The 19,937-nt window shown below is 37.4% G+C and overlaps 1 protein-coding gene across 8 annotated transcripts in view; it reads right to left on the bottom strand.

Moving 5' to 3' along the window:
- Positions 1-5,187: 5,187 nt before the first annotated feature.
- The window catches only part of cacna1c (calcium voltage-gated channel subunit alpha1 C), a 186,796-nt gene continuing 172,046 nt past the window's right edge, over positions 5,188-19,937 (bottom strand). For all 8 annotated transcript variants that reach the window (XM_023350203.1, XM_023350204.1, XM_023350205.1 and 5 more), the window contains 9 exons: positions 18,482-18,846; positions 18,235-18,258; positions 15,416-15,544; positions 15,186-15,313; positions 14,985-15,082; positions 14,120-14,216; positions 13,834-13,942; positions 13,574-13,733; positions 5,188-12,624 (listed from right to left, as the gene is read on the bottom strand). In XM_023350203.1, the coding sequence (XP_023205971.1) occupies positions 12,130-12,624; positions 13,574-13,733; positions 13,834-13,942; positions 14,120-14,216; positions 14,985-15,082; positions 15,186-15,313; positions 15,416-15,544; positions 18,235-18,258; positions 18,482-18,846 (1,605 nt within the window). In that variant the 3' untranslated portion in view covers positions 5,188-12,129. The remainder of the gene's footprint in view (positions 12,625-13,573; positions 13,734-13,833; positions 13,943-14,119; positions 14,217-14,984; positions 15,083-15,185; positions 15,314-15,415; positions 15,545-18,234; positions 18,259-18,481; positions 18,847-19,937) is intronic.

The raw sequence follows: 19,937 nt of genomic DNA, 5'->3' as shown, positions 1-19,937 counted from the left end.
ATTGAATTGTCTTTCTTTTTTTTCTTTCTGAGTGAAATGTGAAACTGCTATTCTGATTAATATGAATACTTCAAAATTACCTGAGTCAGTTGGCTGCCTGTTGTGACTGCCCTGCAGGTCTCAATGATTGAAAGATTGATTCAATCTTTCTTTAAATCAAAGAAAGCTTTCATGCAGTTATGCCTTTCTTTGCTTTGCAGCCTTTTTACAAACTAATTAATTATTTGTATTTATTTATTTTAAAAAGTACTTTCTATAATCAATCTATTAGAAATCGATTAGATAAAAAAAAAAACAGGTTGTTTATGTATGTATATTCACGCTCACACACACATTGTTCATATTGATCGACGTCTACACTCCAGTCCGGTAGGTGGCGGTAAATGCACCTTAAGTTGGTTTGCTGCTAAAACGAATGGGCTGAACGTCTGGTTGCGCATCTCCAAGAATCCATTCGTTTTAGCAGCATTTACCGCCACCTACCGGACTGGAGTGTAGACGATGATAGATATCAATATTCACAGGTGCATATTGATAAATGGTCCTTCTCGATAAGTGGCTCGGTCACTTCCGGTCTATTGAAAATGGCATTTTACGCTAGGTGCTTGCAGGCCTTGGCCAAGGTAACAATTACTTCAATAAGTAAGCTGGAGAAATGTTTAAAGATGTACGCCTCGTCATACATTCACGGATACGAAGGTGAGTTTTATTTTCTTTAAACTTTGTGGCTAACATTAACTTTATGCCAGTAGGCAATATTCTCGGGCATTTTTATTATAAAAATGTGCTGTTTAAGTATCTAAACATCTTCATTCATTCTAATGGACACTGTTTTTGTAATTATTTTGTGTTTATTTTCAAGTATGTTGCTGTAGCGTGTGTTTGTTGTCGTTACTGGTAGAGACCAAGTAAGGAGGGAGATTATGGTTCGGACTTTTTGCTTCCTAATCATGAGTAAGCACAACAAAACAAGCCCCATAGCTTTAAGTAGGGCGGCAGTGGTAATTGTCAGAGTTCTAGTTCAGGTTCAAAGTTGTTGCTTTTAGAAAAATATGGCCGTGTGGTCTGAGTATTATTTTGTTTTATTACTTTTGTGTGCTTCTTGTGAAAAACTCAAAAAGATTGTGTTTCCAGCAGTGTGTACACTTTTGGGGCCATGAGGACGGATTATTGAAAGATGCAGCATAATGAAGAAAATGGATTCAAGTTCAAGTAAGCATCTATGTTAAGTAAAATATATTTTTGTACTGCAGAAATGTTATGAATGTGTTTATTCTGTATCTTTGAACCAAGTTCACTTTCCAAACGCACAACAGAATGTTTTTTTGTAGACTTTCAATTGTACAGCTTTTTGGGGATTTGAATAATATTTTATTGAGAAAAGCCTAACTGTGAGAGGGATTGCTCATAGAAGGTTGTAGAACTGTAAAGATGTGGGAGCAACATACACAAACCTGACTCAGATACACCAGTTTTGTCCGGAGGGAAGGGCCAATACTCCCGTAAGCTGTTTTGAGAAATTTCTGGAAGGATATCCAAAATAAGCCATTAAGTTTAAAGGGATGTTGTACAAAATATTGAGAAAGTAGGTGTATGCTACTATGTTTAAAACAGTACTTTAAATTATTTTGGCACTAAGAATAAATAAATTGTGGCGGTAATCTCAGCTGAATACAATTTAAAGAGAAGGACTGTTTTCAGTTAACTATTTTCAAACTTTAGGTTTGGTAATAATTTTCTAATCCTCCAACTGAAATTTGACCTTTGTGACAGAGTGATCACATCACCGAGAGGCTCCTAACACCTGCCTACCATAACGCCTAGTGTGACACATGTGGAAGGAAAAGGAAAACAGCTGTAGGAAATGCAATTTATTTGCAATTTTTTAATAACATCATTCCTCAGATAAAAATGCAATGTTACAGGAATATACATCAGATATTAATTTAAAACTTGCTTCAAGGGACCATACAGTCTAAATATACTTTTTCCTTTTTTATGTACTGGTAGCGTGCGTTATAAGCAAGACAGACTCTGTCACCAATGACAGACTGACAAGTTACAGATACAAACTGTACATAACTTATTTACAAATAATTTTTTTTATGTATTTTTTTTACTTTAATTTTTATGGAAAATAGGAGTAGAAAAAGTGATTGAATTGATTTTCTGATTTATTTAATTTGTATTCTTTCCCTTTCTAATACCTAAATTAAATTGACAGAATAAAAAAAAAAAGAATTTATCTTTAGAAAAAAAGAAAGAGAAGAAGAAAATAAGGGTGTGTAAACTAAGACACCATGCAGTCATCGCTAAGAGACCAAATGACAATGTAAGGAAACTAAAATATGTTGGGCCAGTGTCACTTTGCAAAATTGGTATCAATGAAATCCCACCTGCTGTGGAGGGGGAGTGGCTTATGTTTAAGAACTACAAAAATGGCCACCTGCCTCCAAAGCTACCAAGCACAATAACATACTCTAATTCATTATTTAGACCATAAATAGTGCTGTTAATATCACATTTAACAGTAGCGCCTTTAGTAACATTACAACAAATTGGTCTCAGTGTGATCACCTGCTTCCGAAGGAAAATAGAGCGATGAGAAACATCTTTCAGATGAATAAAAACAAACTGCTCAGTCCTATCAGTAATGGCCCTTTAACACTTTGCATGAGTAGCAACTGAAGACACAAATAGGACCATAAGACACTGTTTATGACAGGAGAGCAAACCCACACACCTCAGGCATTCACTCGGGTGATGAAAGAATGAAAAAGAGCTTTCCTTAACCTTTACCTTATATGGAGCTGTGGATCTCCTACTGCTAACGACGACTAGATGAAAACACTGATAAAGTTGCATCACATAGACACACAAGGCCTATATGTACCTAACTCTTTGTGCTCTAAAAAGAGAAACCTGCAGAGACCTAAGTGACATGTGGGGTCTAAGATAATTGGCTATGAAATACTGTTCTTTCACTCTATTGTCTCACCCTAAACATTTCCAGTAAGATCATCACTGTCTCCTACATTCAAGGGATACTTTTGTGGATTTTTAAAATAATTTTTAGTGCAACATAAAGTAGCTCTTGTGTGTAAAATCAGCAGTAAGAGACAAAATGCAAGCAGAAACATTCAATTCTAATGAGGATGAGAACTGCTGCTGCTTTGCAAAGCTGCTCCTATATGCCTGTGGGGTTGAATACACCGATTTCTATTATACATACATTGTATTTTATTCAGTAATATAAATGAAAGAGGGTTTGGATGTAATTCCTTTTTTAAAAAAAAAAAAAAAAAGAAGAAGCAATGTTTGTGCCACGTTAGTGGGGACTCCAAAATTTTGGGGTTTACTCTGTTTGCATAACCATAAAAAAATACAAACAAATCAAAGGAAGAAGCACAAGGCTTTTCAACGACCTATTAAAACTGTCATCCTGTTGACATAAAGGTGCTGATGTATGTGCTGCTACACATTGAGTGATTTATACATAGTTATTCTGCATGCTGATTAAATCCTACAGTATAAGCAAATTTCTTCTGTTGCCTCCAGAGAAAAAGGATGCAGGCAGCTCATCACCACCAACCTCTGATATGCTCAGTAAAGAAGTACCACACTGGCAAAACAGATAAAGAAACCCCAAAAACAATAAACCAAAGCATATTTTACAGATTGCAAATTAGGTGTTTTTATGTGTTAGTCTTGCATACCTTCCATACATCATTCCAATACAGTTTCTGCAGAATCCTGCACTGCTCTCAGCTGTACTTCTATTTTATTAATAAACACATAATTAAGATTCCATTTTTTTTTTTGCACAAGCAACAACGATAACAAGATATCTTTGCAAAACGTAAACTTATTAGTGTCAATTTAATGGAAGCATCTTGTTGATGATAAAACCAGGAACACTGCTGCCCTCTAGGTCAAAAATAGAAAAAACCCAGCAATTCCAAAACTCTCACAACATGGGAACTGAAAACCTGATGGGCTTTTTATTATTATTATTATTATTATTTAAACATCAAAATCATACAACAGAATGCAACATCTTGCATCAAGCTGTCATTTTACATTTTGTAATTTTGATATCCTTCTATAATTTTAATATCTAAAATACATCAGTTTCATTAAAATCACTTATATATATATTAATATATCCCATATTTTACTTTCTGCCCTCTTTCTGTCTGCTTTATGAAAATAATATGTGTATAGCAAACACAGAGATGTTTCTTTTTGGCCTCCAAAAACAGAAGAATCAGTGTTTTTAATTAGAGTTTTTTTCATCAACAGACTATGCTAACTTTACCTAGAAAAGATAATAAAATCTCTATTCAAAATAGCAATCTTAAAATATTTTGTCATGATTTTACCATGAACAACAAAGACTTTGATTTACAAGAAAAATATAAAGCACTTCAGTTGCAACAATGGTAGATCCACATTAAGGAAATGTGAGGAAAATTCTCTCCTGGTCTCATGCTTGCAAAAAATGGAAAACTCTTAATACTCTAAGATTGTATGTGGTTCAAAATAATATGCAGCAACTTCCCTCTATCATCATTCAAACCCTCATCACATCTTTCTGTCACAGAAACATAACTACATTCAGATCACCTTAGTCAAAAGAAAATCTGCTCAAACTTCATTCTTGGGATCAACCCAACATGTTCTTTAAAAACATGAAATATTCTTTTAAAACCTTTAACATAAGACAATTTATTCCGATTCTACGTCTGGAACCTGTAGTGTAAAAAGCAGCAGTAGCATCATATCGGCGTGAAGCTAAAATCGACTAGCCAGACGCTAACCTACATGTATGTTGCGGTTCTAGCCTGCAAAAAATGCAGATAAAAATCTATACAGATGTAGTTCAAGTCCTCCAAATTCATCTTGGAAGATAAGCAGAGAAGCTACACAATTATGATTATTCACAATATATGGAAATCTAGTCCTTTAGAGGTTGATTTTTTTATTTATTTCTTTTTTTGGTTTGTTGCTAGGATAATGCGTGTTTTGCTGATGTAGGACTACTTCCAGAGAAACGCGTCTCTCAGTGCTACAGTTGGGGTATATGAGCAGACCTTGACCTGTGTTGACAGGCTGCTGGTAGGTTGATGTGTCGAAGACAAATGCAAGCAAAAGCATGTTGGATTTCAGGTCCGTGAATACCGTGTGTTTAACATTTAAACAAAGGGCCACCTTTTTTTTTTTTTACCGAAGTTGAAACACTAATGGTGATCAGACCTCCACTGTTTTCACTTAGTCTTTTTCTGACCCAACATTTTGCTGTATTTGTAGGACTGAAAAATCCGAAATGCAGCAGAATGATTGAAATGGTTACCAACATCCTCGGATTACTTTGTATATAAATTACACAAAAGTAGTTGCAAAATTTCAGGAATTTTCCAAGTTGGAAACTCCATGGAGATTAACAGGAATTTGTAGGAGTGAATGTAAAGTTTAAAAAACTACAATGTTTGCCTTTTAACAAGAAAATTAGGTTGGAAAAAACCTGGGCCATTATGGATAATTGATTTGAACTGAATTAAGGTCACATGTTTGACCCCAGAGCACCAGAAGATTAAAGCCATACATTTGATTCCTTGTACTACTTAAAATTTTGATTGTATTTTCGTATAAATTTAAGGTAAGGTATTATTGTTTAACTAACATATGTTTTATGTATGTCTACTATGGAAAATACTTTTACTTATGTCCCCAATTTCCTGTTTATTAGCATCAATTCCCATGAAAACCTTCCAATAAGCAATATTTTTAAAAAATTTCCAGAAATGTTGCGAACAATTTTGTTTCTCTTGGCAAGCTTCTCATGTGCAACAATGAACGATGTTATATTTTTCTTCAGAAAACCATATTATTTCTTGTTTTACTCTTGGCTAAAAACACAGTCAACGTATTGGGAGTGCCACCTATAATTAGGCCCTAATAAGACATCCAACCCAGATACATTCTCATATAGGTCCCCTTCCTGCTCCTTATTTTGACATTCTTGTGATTAAATATTTATATTTGTATACATTTTTGCTATATATAGTATATAAAAATATACAATCTTTAGCTAGTGGTGAGACAAAAGATATAATCCGCTATAGAAGACCAATACTTTATACCTCTAAAGAGAGAGAGCCTCATGCATGTGAACGTTATTTTTTTATATAATCCACCATGTAAGAACTTAAGCCACCCAAAAAGTTCCAAATATCATTCCCTCAAATACTTTCCAAAATAGCCTTCCCATTGTCATCAATCGCCAGATTGTCATGATTCTGTCAAAAGTGGGATAGGGGGAAAAGCAAGCATTTATCAATCTTTGCTTTCACTTCAGTATATTATTTCACTTTGACCTGCAGAGGGAGTAATTTTCATCAAAGTATGGACTGAGTAAATCAGTCTGACACACTGCTACTCCAAATGTACATAAAGACAACAGGGATTCATGAAAGGCAGGAGTAGGAACGGGTTTAGCAATGTAACTGATCCATAGTTTTCATTTGGTGGATGGAACCAGCACAGAAAACAGAAACAAATTACAATGCTTTGGATTAATATGTGTAGTATTCATAAAATTTGTCATATTTGCCACTTAACATAATTACCGTTGGCCTGGTAAAAAATACGTTTATGAAGAAAATATGAACTTTTTGGTCCTTTTACTAGAAACAGTTCATCTTCTGTAGGTCTGCAGAGCAAATTATTAAAGACAAGCAAAATTAAACTCGTGTTAGAAACGCCTGTTTAGGCTTGGGAGCTAATGTATTCTGCGTACTAATGTTTTAGTATCTTTCGGTACCTCAGGATATCAGAAAGTATAAAACAAGCCCCATAAGACACAAGATATGCAAAATCATCTTCCAGACATCTCTCTGCCACAAGTCCAATGTTGTAATGTGCACTATAGGTAGAAAACGCTACTGTTTGTCAAGGTGATATGATGCGTAATGAGTATGAAACAACAAATCAACATGCAGACTTCATTCGATGCCGATGAATCTGAAGAAAAGAGTTTAACTCATTCAGAAATACACCTAAAAAGCAAAACAGACAAATCCAGAAAGGGGTCGAGACAGGAACAATAAAGCGAGCTGCGTTTTTCTGCTTATTGAAAAACAAAGAATGTTTTTTCACTGTGACTCGGCTGTAACTAGATTGTTTTTCAGCAGCATGAAAAACACTGTTTGCAGGTCAGATTCAACCAAAACTCTAGTGCAACAAAAGACAGATAAATACAACTTAACTATACTGCACTGTAATGTATCTGATTTCAAGTATTTTAGGTTTTTTGTAATGTGGAAACCACTGAGTTAATGAGAAAATGACACATCTTGAAGCAGATTTTCGATTTCTTTTGTAGACTTTAACACACGTTTACTTCAGGAACTTTGTACACAGTCATTGTTATTGCATTGTTTTTGCATATCTTGTACTGCAACACAACACCTCAACGGTCATGCTAACGGCAATGCTGCTTGACTTCACACGGGGACGCCACAAGGCTCTGAATCTCTCACACTGGCAAAAGAAAGACACAAAGCAAGTCTGGTGGGGCACTTCTGATATGCGCATACTGCTTTGTGTCAGGACAAAAGAAGTGAACATTTTTCACCATAAATAAATTACAGTATATATAACATCTGTCATTGAGACAGTCCCCATATCTGTCAGTAGATGAGTATAAATATTTAAGAGTAGCGTCTTCCAAACTATTTCAACAACAAAAAACAGAAACCAAGACACAATGATACAGTGCTTATTTTATCTGAATTTAAATGCTGCTCAGGGTTCAAACAAACCATATCTCTCCACCTTAGACATTCAGTTGAAACAGCTTAAAACATAAATGAGCAAATGGCCCAGAAATGGACTTTCAGTTTGGGTTTCCAGATGGGTTCAGATTAACTGTAAGAAATGCTAAGGTCATCTTAATGAAGCCGCAGGCTCCTATGGAAGTTTGGGAAGGTGAGGACCCAGACTTCAGGGTATGATCAAAAACACAAGACGGTAACAGCACTGCAGCTATAAACCCACTCAACATTCACATTTAGATTGCATAATAATGACAGAAGTCTGTTACTGGCACAGGATGCAGTGTATGGCAGTGTGTTTATGCATACTCTCCGCTGCCACAAACCTGCTTTGTTTCACATGTAGAGTGATGGGAAATCCAAGAAAAAAAAAATCTTTTGGGCCTATGTTGATATATGATGGTGTTTCAGTGAGAGCTGTAATTTATTTCAGTTTTATTTATATAAATGGGACATCGGATGACAAAAACTTTTCCAACATGTTGGAATTTAGTTAAAATTACAGTTGTCAGTAATGGCTTAAAAATATATACGACTTTGGTTCAGCTTTAGCTGTTTCAATCAAATATTTTGATGTATTTACATCTGAGTTAAATTTTAGCAATTTTACTTAATTCTCTTTGCATTAAGATGCTTATCTAAATTGTTTGTTTAAAAAAATACTCAAAAGTTCCTCAAAAAGCTGCATCTCAGATCAAAACATGCTATGACCTTGTCTCAAGTAGATCCACTTTATAATTAAGTACTAAATGTGAATTTATTCTAAAAGAAATAACCTGCTATTTAGTTGGAGACAAAAAAATCTTATAGTCGTTCTCCCTTCAAGGCGACCAAATAATTTTTCCTGATGCACAATTGTACATGACAAATGACTAGGTTGTATTACAATTTATCCAGCAACCAATGTAACCAGTGGATGAAATCACTCTGAAAATCCATGTTTCTCGATTGTGTGTTGGGAACAAAATATTTTTGTGATGGGAGTCTCAAAGAGGTTTTATTAAAAGCCTTGCAGCAACTGGACAACAGCCCTAATTAATCGTGGATGTGTCACTGTGGCAGTATAAATTTAAACTTTTCTGTCGTTATGAATAAGGACAATTGCAACTGTAGTAATTAGGGATATCCCGAGTCTGAACACTGAACTCAACTCCTGAGACCAAAAATAGTGGTAGATTTTAGGTGTCCTAAGCAGAGGAACAACTTCTTATGCAAGGTATGTTCAAAGATGATGAGCTGGAACCATACTGGAATATTCTACGAGCCATATTATAAACAACTTTTAACAAAACAGAGAGTAAACCTGCTAGCATTTGCTTAGCACTACAGCAAACTACTCTGCATGAAAACATAAGCGTTAGCAACATGTGAGCTTATTGAAAGCTATCTATATGTACCAAGTCAGATATATGTTAAACATAGGATGGTCCTGCAGAAACTGCTTTAGTGAGAAAATATCTAACGTTATGTCCAGAGTGTTGTTGGTGTATAAAGTTGCCACATGTCCCCTAAAATACTGAATCATAGGTGAATTAATAATTGATAATGGATTTATCCCGTTTTCAAATTGATACAAGACAGGGTTTTGACAACTATTTGTTTTCTTTGAGATTTATTCTGCTTTTGGCTATTTGCCTAAATAAACCTAAATATCTCAGATAACCAAAGATTTTTTAATATCAGTAAAAAAGATTACCTGAGTGAATACAAAATGCAGTTTTCAAATGATAATTTCTTTTGCCACTCCTGGGAAGATTTATCCCTGTTCTGTGTTTGTGGATTATGTGGCCCCTGGTGGTTTGCTGGAGTAGGGAAATTACGGTAACCCTCTCTAGGCTGTATTGAGATGTCACTGACTTTGTTTCTCTTCTGTTCTTGATTTTTTTTTTTTAGACTTGGACATGTTTTAGCCTACTTTGTGTCATCACAGGTTCCATTTAAGTGATTTTTAAATGTAATTGTGCTGGGAAAATAGCACTGAAAAAGGCAATTTATCATAGTTAATTAATGATTTATTCAAGACGATTGCAATAAAGTGACAATTTGAAAATATTCATATTGGTTTTCAGGCATATACATGGTATCAATCTTGATTAACTTTTGAACTTTCATTCTGTATTGGCAAAATGCCAATATTTTTGTATTGTTTGAATTGTTTACTGGAGGCAAATACTTCTGATTAAGACATCCCTATGTGAAAGGCTTCCTAACCTCTGGTCAAATACTATACACTTCCTGATCAGCAGTTTTATCTGCTTCATCCCCGCCTATATCCAAATGGGGGAGTAAAGAAAAGCTATGCAATGACTAGAGTTCAAAATGACACTTTTCTCTCTGCCACTTGGCTAAGAAAAGTAAAAACCGTGCTAAAGTAACCACAAAGCTTTGGAAGTATGCCTGTCCATGTTAACCCTGTGTTAAGGAGGCCCATTTCTACACAGACACACCCTCACACACATAACATACTTGTAATGCTACCTTAATTTACTGTATAGGCTTAAAATCAGCTTTTTATAGTACACAAGAAACCACACACACACACACACACGCCCACATTCCCCACAGATTTTCTCTTCTGGAAAAAATAAATAAATAAATAGAATCTGTAAAAGGTGCATACAGATAGAGAGAAAGACCCTCCCACACACACACTCAATCTCACACACTCATAAGTTGTACTAAAATGCAGACACGCATATGCACACACATTTATAGGTACACTCGCCCGCACACACTACGCCCTGCTTCGATACTTAAAACCTCTAAAAATTTTTCCTAAAAATAAACCGAGCAAAAATACATTTGTAAGACCAGCACCCCGATTGTGCAAACAAATCAAAGATAAATTAAAACAATTACGTCATGAATATAAAACAAAATATTGTCATGGCTAGCCAGTTTTGCACAATATTGAACTGTTAAATACATAGTGGGCACGGTCTGTAGAAAGAGTGTGTGGCAGCAAATCCGACAGGAATCCAAGCTGACAGGAAGAGGAGGTGCCCCAGAGAAGGAAGTGAGGTTGATTGACGGCATTTCTGCTGCGGAACACCCCCACCCCTAGACCAGAGTGTTCTTTTTATTTCTTCCTTTCAATTGGTCACTCCCATTCTTCCCTCCACTTTACCATCTGGGTAGCCCTGCATGACAAACACTCGCCTCCTCAAGTGCTGAAAAAAGCACACAAATCCAGCTATAAGGGGTGAGTGGTTGTAAGATAGCAAAGGAGAGGGAGGAAGGATAGGATAGAGAAAGGAGTGAGGAACAGTGAGGTATGAGGCAGAGAAGGGGGGCGGGGGGGCTTTCTGTCTCTGCTTATCCACCAGTCGCTCCTCTAGTTTCCTGATTGGTGGAGCCAAACAAGGAAAGGGTGGATGTGATGGAGCTACGTCGAGGTGAGTTGGTCTCATGCTGGAGTCCAGTTGAGAAAACCAGCTGAGAAAAAAAGAGCCAGCTATCTCCCTGTTGGCCAGAAAGATTCCCCCCTTCCTGTTACAGCCCTGTTGTGGCTGCCAAATCATTCCTCCAATCCTCCCTCCCACACCTGGCTGGGGGCAGCGTGTCCCCCTAAATCCACTCTCGGGCTGGCAGGACTGTGCTCCAGGTTCCTGTAGCTTTGGAAGAGGAGGAGAAACGGGATTTAAATGGGGCATTCTTGTCCCCATTTTACACAATACAGCGCTTCATCGTTGAACGAAGAACGAGTTGACCTTTAACCACAGGTGGGGCTGTGGTCAGATGGTAATCTTCAAGTGACCCTCCATGAGCTGGTCTCTTGTCCTCTACCTGGCGTCATGGCGGCCAGTCAGACAACAATAACACACCACTAAATTAGGCATAGGAAATGAAAACATTAACATAAAGTCCATAAAAGGACTTCCTGCTTCTTTGTTTGATCTTTCTTCCATTCAGACAGTCCTTTGTCTTTTTTTTTGCTTGCCTCCATTTTCCTGCTCATTCCAGGTTGAGGACATGATAAAACTGTGAGGCACTTTAGAGCCACACTCTGACACGTGTGGTGAACACACACATACGAGTACAAATAGAGAAAAACACACACACAGACACACAGAAGCACACACTCAGATAGTATATAGTCTGATATACTTTACTGCAGACACACATACTAACTCAATTAAACCCGACAAAAGTCTTGTTGTGTTAAAGGTGCATCGCTGGCCGCCATTGTCCAGAGTGACAGAGTGAGCCAGCCAGCCGCCGCACTGTTTGCCATCACTGACAAACCTCAGCCTCTGATGGGCCAGTTTGCTGATCAAAGCTGCCGAGGCGGCACCTACAAGCTCGTCACACACTCCAAATCCTCATCCTCCAAAAGCCTGCTGTTCTTCTGCCGTGCTCCTGCGACCACAGCTGAACTTCTGTGGGGCCTCTCTTCCCTCACATTTGCCTCTTCCTCCTCCTCTTCTCGCCCTCCCCCTCTAGCTAGCAGTTCCTGTCGCTCCTCTATAGAGGATGGACCGTGGATGTAGCCCCTGCCCCCTCCAGCCTCTGCCCCCGCATCGTCGGGACTCATGCCGGCGTCTCGGTCCCTGTGCGTTGCAGCTGCTGCCGCTGCATTGTGGCAGGGGAGGCTGCCGTTAGGGCTGTGCTGAGAGGTGGAAGAGGTGCTTGATGTGGGGTTTGTGGCGGTGTTGCCGTTGAGAATGTTGCTGGCTGCCTGCTCCATCTCCTCAATGGTCATGTCACAGGCATCAGCTAACTCGGCTTTGGTTGCCTCAATGAAAGAAGGGTCCTGGGCAAAATGACCCAAACCTTCTGATATAAGAACCTTTGAAACAAAGAGCATAAGGAAGAAATAGGGAGGAGGCAGAGAGAGTAGTTAGTGCCTTGCTAAAGCCTTTGAAAATCATGTTTACTTTACAACCACAAGTATATTTTAATCAGATTTTGTCTGATGGGCAAACATGAAGTCATGCATAATTAAGAATTAAAATAAACAGCATTTAAATGGTATGCATTCTGTTTAACTGCCCTGAGTCAACACTTTGTAGAGCCACCTAATGCTGCAATTAACACTATAAGTCTTTTGAGAGTTAAGATTTTCCTCATTCTTCTTTAGTTTGGTCTTTGGGCAATGGCTCTGTCTGTTCTACACCAAATTTGCCTTGTAGTTTGTTCCATACCTCTTAAAACCTTTATATCCCTCCCACTGTATTAAAAGACCCCAGAAGCTTTTTTTTTTACCCTCTCTGGTGGGATCACACTGACCCTTTGTACACTTTTATGAGGTTTTGTGTGATTTCGGGAATTCGGGAACTGAAGATCTAACGTCATACTGTCTTTGGCTTATATGAACAATACCTTTTCAGTGAGAAATATAACATTTGTACTGCAGACTCATAGCAAGTGATAACAATTTTAAGATCACACAGAAATGCAGGATTTGACAGCTTTTAGTTATTGTCATAAAATTTTCAGCAAACTGATTTTCCTGATGCTCCAGTAGACTACTAATTAAATGACTTCTGAAGATAGTTGCATAGTTTTTCATTTGAAACCATCAAAGTAAATGGTACTGAATACAAATACACACGGAACTTTTCAGACGTCTGTAAAAACTTTCAAAAACCATGTATCATTTTTCCACTTCAGAATTATTCGCTATCTTGAGCTGGAGTGTCATATTAAGATATTTAAATACTTTCACAAAGCATTATGACTGTTTTTCTTTCAATATGTATGCTAATAGATGTAGATGAGATGCAGTAGAGACTTACCGCTTCCACTAGACTGCCTGCACTGCCATGAGACAGCGAGCTGGGGTCCTTCCCCAAAAGCGATGGTACAGTGAGTGACACTGGCCGGGGTGCCCTTTGACTGGACGCCGGCGTAGGGCTAGGACTGTCCACTGGGCTATTCCCATTACTGTCGTTGTACCTAAGTGCAAGGCATTTATTTGATTTAAAAAAAACAACAGGTTCTGAATCTATTCTACCAACTGTTATTTAATATGAAACCATCTACGTTTAGGTCTTACCAGGGCCCACAATTTACAGAAGGCAGGCTGGTATTGAGCTTTTCATGAGAGTTGGAGCCCTCTAGTCTTAGAGAAGGAACTCGCTGGTAGGAGGCATCACTGCATTGGTCTACAAACCCAAAAAAAGAGGAAAATAGGAAAGAAAATCACAAGTACAAGGGAAACTCACTATGAGTAAAACATCCAAATTCTGGTTTCAATTATTTATTGTCCTTTTGTTAAATGTGGAAGCTATGTCTGTAGAAAAGACAATTATTTTTTCATCTTGATGGCCTTTGATATGTACCTGTGGGGTTAGCTGCAGGCGTGGAACACAGTCGGCTGAAGAGGGTAGGTGAGTGACTCCTTCTCAAAAGGGGACTCAAACCTGCCACTGCAAGAGCCTGGAAGAGAAAACAGAAGAGGGGCAAAAAGGCAATTATAATGCAAGTGCAGTTAGTAAAATATTCTTTTTTTTCAAAATTGCAGTTTTTTTGACTACAGGGTCACTCTAAAAGGTCGTTCTATCATTAGAAAGGTAGAGGTCAGTTTCCTGAAGCTTACCAGGTACTTTCCAGGGCTTCTGTGAAACTTAGCAGGAATTTCTGACTAAATTTTCCATGAACATTGGTCAAACTTAAATCGTACTTAGCTCAGATATTTTTCAGGTATTTTCATGGAACTCAAAATTTACTTTTTGAAACTTTGAGACTTTTATGAAAGTTGCCTGGCATTTTCCTGGAGTATGACAAGTAACTTTTATCAAGTGTCGCCCTGGAACTTTCATGCAACTTGCCACATAATTCCTGGAGATAACTAGATATTTTACTGGAATTTATCACGTGGTTTCAGAAATTTAACATTTGCGGTCCTGGAAGTTAGCAGTTACTTTCCCAGATACTCAACAAAACTTGGAAAAATCAGTGAAAGTTTCAAAAAAAAAGTACCTGTACACTACAAAAGTTACAGAAAGTGCTTGATGTTCTACAAGCATTCCAGAAAAGCACACACAGGGTCAGTGTGACCTCGCTGGACCGCACACAGAGCAAAAACCCTTGAGATCTAAATGGCTCCATTTCTGAAGACCGGGGGAGGGTTAAAAGATTACATCGGTCAGTTTTTTCATTTAGCTAGATATAATATTTTTGAAACATTTTGTCAACGTTTACTACCTGGTGATGTGCAAGATGTAAAGGTACAGCAGTCTTCTGCGAGACATCTGGCCTTGTCTGCCTCCGGAGACACTCCAGATGGAAGGAAGATCTCCGTGCTGACACACAAATCACAAAAAAATGCAAATGTACAAATTACAGCCTGTATATTTATACAGAAGGTGGTTGCACAAATTTCTGTACGTGAATCTGTGCACACACCCAGGGTAGTTGGACAGAAGAAGACTCTTCGTGGAGACTGCCAACCTCCTCCTCCTTTTTTCTCCTCTACTTCTTCTGCTTCCTCCATAGGAGTGAGCTGTTTACATGTTTCATCATGATACACCAACCTAAAAAGGATACAAATAAATACACACGAAGAAATGTAATCAGCCATGTGCTCTGATCAGATGCAGGCTAAAGGCTAAACTGTGAGTGTTTTTCAGTAGTACATGTCAGAAGAAAGTGAGTGCTCATCGTCCTCGTACACCCTGTCGTCACCATAACTCTCATCGTACGTCTCCTCTGTTGACCCCTCCCCTCTCTGGATGATTGGCAGACGACTGTCACTCGAGTCCGAGCTACAAATAAATCGACCAGCGACCAAACAAGCACAGCAAACAAACACAAACAAAATTAACACAGACACACATCACAGATGGAGGCACATTGAGAAACATATGCAAACACATAAAAAAGCAGCTGATTAGCATAACAGCAAAGAGCGTCAGAGGAAAGGGATTTAAAAACCTGGAGTGACTTGACTACTGCAAATGGAAAACAGTAGTAGGAGGAAAAGCCTGCAGAGAAGCAGCTGGGATTTATGGTTGTTTTGTTGAAGCAAAAAAGGTGAATAGCACTGAAGACAACACTTGGAATATGAGAAATGATAACCTTACTGAAATTCAGACATTTTTGAAAAGCACACGAGAGAATAATGTTAAGTTGAATTTCACCGGCAAAGGCTCTGACAGCATTAATATTACAGCAAATTAAATGGGGCCCCATTGTAGAAAACGTTTTAAAGTGGAAAATTAAATTCACTTTGACTATATTTGAATACAAAAGTGCATACAATGGACAAATTGAAGCAAATTTTGTTTGATCATAATGTTTTTAGAATATTGTCTGAGGACACTGAAGAGTAGTCTTTTTAAATGTGTTTTTGGGATTCATTCTTCCTGATAGTTAGTATTTGTGATGCCATCTGTGTCACCATATCCACGTTTTCCTGCTTTCCTCATGCTTAGAAAAATGCTTAATTTTTTGGGTCCACAGTGTCGTTCCATGTTTTTCTGATTTGGAGTTGAAAAGAAAGATTACAAAGTCAATATGTCAAAGGCTGTCAGTTCTGTTTCATCACAACAAATTGCAGGGTTTTTTTAAAATCAGGAAAAACTTTCAAAGATGTCTTATCAGTTGGATCCGTTTCATACTCCAGATTTCAGCTTTAAGGAAACATTCTGACATTTAAATTTCAGCCCTTTTCTTCTTCACCAGAGTGTTTGTATAAAAGCACAAATTTCCCACAACCTGCCTTAGCACTTGAAGTTACTCACCAAGTCTTGATTATATTGTAAAAAATGAATTCCGAAATATGCTGTTTTCATTTCCTCTTATTTGTGCAACAAAAAGTAAATATATTCTGAAAACATTCTGGTAAAGAAAAATAAAATGAAATGTCAGCTATTTCACGGCTCCACAGCAAATTCTGGGTTAGATCAGTGTTCAAGTAAAACGTTAATAAAACCATTCAGGATGACTGATCAATTCATAATGAAGCCTGCCTGTTGCTATGTAGATCAGTCTTTCTGAAAGTTTACATTTTGATTTATGTGATAAATCACCAAATCTCATTTGTTGTAAAAGAAAAGGTAGTAAATAAACCTGCTTAAGATTAAAGAACAACATGAAATACATCAACCGTAGTTTTCTTAAGGACTTTAATATTCTTGTTGGCTATCCGATGCTGGGTCGGATAGCCAACATATATGGATAAAATGCTGTCTGAATATGATCATGCAATCATTCAAATATCTAAATATAGAAAATGTGCTATCCAACTCAAAAATATTTAGGTTACCAGTCATGGTCAAAAGTTGACATATAGGTGTACTGTAGAAGGATTTTAATGCTTGATTTTAGGACATATTTATTGAACAGCTTGTATATGTTATTGATAATACATTCCACAAAACGGATAGGTATGGAGCTCAGTGCATGACCCAATTTTCTTAGCTAGTTGAAACCAGATATTTATATACATTGAAACTTACACTGAATCAGGCAAACATTTTCTTTCTGTTTTAGATCATGATTACCAAAACATTTTAGCCTAAGTACAGAAAAAAAAAGAATTTTTAGAGGATGCTTTCATTATTTTTATACATTTACTTTGTAATGGACATTCTGCAACTTGACTTTGTTGTCCTGAAGACATTTTCTAACTCATTTGAAGGTATATTTAAAGTCATTGTCAATCTGGAGGACCAATGTCCACCCAAGCTTTGAATTGAATTGAATTGAATAATTTTACTTTCTTCAGACCACAAAGGCATGAAGATGTCTTTATGTGTATTTCCACCTCAACCTATTTGCTATTACGTACTCACAGATTTTTTCTGTGGAATATAACCCAAAGTTATTCATGGAAAATTAGCCTATTCCTGGCTTTTTTTTTTTTTCCTAAAAAATACCTAGGTGCATTGCTACTTGACACTCTATTGGTTGTAGTTTGCAAAGTAGCCAATTCAGGAGCGTCATTCATTGGTTCTGTTTTGCTGGCACTGATGTGGAAGTCTGTAGATGTTAGCTTCAGTAATAACAAAGATGGTTTCTGCTGTTCATGTTAATGCACATTCAGTTATATTTGCAACCTATTCTGTGGTCTTAGTTTGGTTTTAAAAAATGACTAGAAACTTGCGAATATTTCGTAAGATTTCTGCAGAGGTGAGGAAGCTAGTTATGTCTAACCCAGACCTGCTGTGATGTTCAATAAAAGAGCAGCAGCAGAAGCCCTCAACAGGAGAGGTTTGGGCATGTTGCACCAAACAGTCCATCTGTGGCTTTGGTAGCTGACTTTAAAGCTGCACTGCGAAGCCTGGCTTTTGCTGTAGCAACTACCGCATTATATGCATAGCAGCAAGTGGCATTGTTGCACCTTGACAGCTATGCTTCTTTGTAAAGCATCATAAGATTTTTTTTTTTCTGTGCGCACCCAGGAAGCTTAAAGAACCCACACACATTCCCTCTCTGACCCCTGGCAACATACCGCATGAGGGTGTCATAAAACATCCTGCTTGCCAACAGAAACAAGAGAGAAGGAGAGAAAGCAGGTGATGAAGAGAAGAAAATAGTGGACTCATTTATGTCTGCAGGCAACTGTAAATTTTTAAAATTATATAAACTCTATATTGAGGATAAACTTTAAAGGCAAGAGTATGAAAGAAATTAAAGCTCTGAGGGCAACAGTCGCGTGAAGATGCAGTTAGGTTTATAACAGGGATTTCAAGACTCACCTTTTTGGAGGGAAACACCATGCTGATCTAGGTAGTAGGATGGGTGTGAGGGGCTGGCCTGTGTGCCCATCCACCGTGCTTATGGACGGACTTGGGAATCGACTGACGCCCTGGGTCGTCACTCCAGTCATTCCAGTGTTATTGGCGTTGTTGATGTTGGCGTTTGAACCTGATGAGGAGTATGACGAAGGGGTGAACATGGTCGAGTCCATAAGCTTCTCATGTGATGGGCTTTCCCCTTCGCACGGAGAGCCTTTCTGACTTATGTGCAAGGGACGTTGAGTGGTGAAGGACTGCGGAAAGGACCCACGGCCGTCACTCTGGTTGTAGTAGTTGACGTGGTTTCCAAACAAGCCACCTGTTCGCTGTTGTGTAAAAACACAGAGGACTTAGTTATGGGTGTAGAAAAACTTCCTCAGAACAGATCAAAAACTCTGTCTGTATTTTAGTAATGCAACACCTTTCATAAGAAGGAATACCTCTTGCCTTTTTCACATTTTGTCATGTAACAAACCACAAACTTTATACATTGATGAGAATTTGTTTCAGAAACCAAATCAGAACCATGCATAATTGAAGTTATATATTTCTTTACCTTAGCTCCGCTTTTACAAATGGTTTTTGACAGAAAAAAATCTGAAAGTCTAACATGCATTTGTATTGAGTCTAATTTGCTCTGAACCTCTGAAAATAACAATACAAATACTTTGCATGTATTTGTAACAAGTTTTAAAAACGTTTTATTTCTTTCCTTACATTTTACAACCTTCTACCACTTTGTGTTGGCCTATCACAAAAAGACCCAATAAAATACTTTGAACTTAACATTTTGAATAGAATGTGAAAAAGATGAGGTGTTTGTAGTAGTACTTTTTGAACACAGCACAGTAATGACTAATCATCAGAGGTGGGACCCAGTCATTGTGTTGCAAGTAATAAGTAAGTCTCAAGTCTTTCCACCCAAAACTCGATTCAGGTCTTGAGTAATTTTAATAATTTATTCAAAATAATAATAATTTTGAGATTTTTTAATTATTTAAAAAGCAAGAGAAGGTGAACTCTGCCTGAAATTGAGTGCTGATGATGTTTTTTTTTTTTTTTTTTTTTTACAGTAAATATTAACCAAAACAAACAAAATATCCAGAAAAGTTAGGAAATGTTGAGCAAACTGATTCATAAGTCAATTTCTATACAAAATACAAGTAATTTTCTTTTTAAACAACTGCAATAGTACAAACCAAGTTATATTATATTATATTATTTATATTATATTGGTAACATCAGATGTACTGCTGTCCGCCAGCTTGGTGCTTTTATTTGTAGTCAAAGCGAGACCTCTCATGATCTCATTGGAACCTGTGGCTTTTCATGCTGTCATTAAGGTTACATTCCTGTCTAGGTTTCTGCCTACATGTTCCTAATTCAAATACAATTTTATTTACCCTCCTTGCAGTCT

The sequence above is a fragment of the Xiphophorus maculatus genome, chromosome 17 (genome assembly GCF_002775205.1).
Source record: "Xiphophorus maculatus strain JP 163 A chromosome 17, X_maculatus-5.0-male, whole genome shotgun sequence".
In the NCBI taxonomy this organism is placed as follows: domain Eukaryota; kingdom Metazoa; phylum Chordata; class Actinopteri; order Cyprinodontiformes; family Poeciliidae; genus Xiphophorus; species Xiphophorus maculatus.
This window is presented reverse-complemented; position numbering and strand designations above follow the sequence as displayed.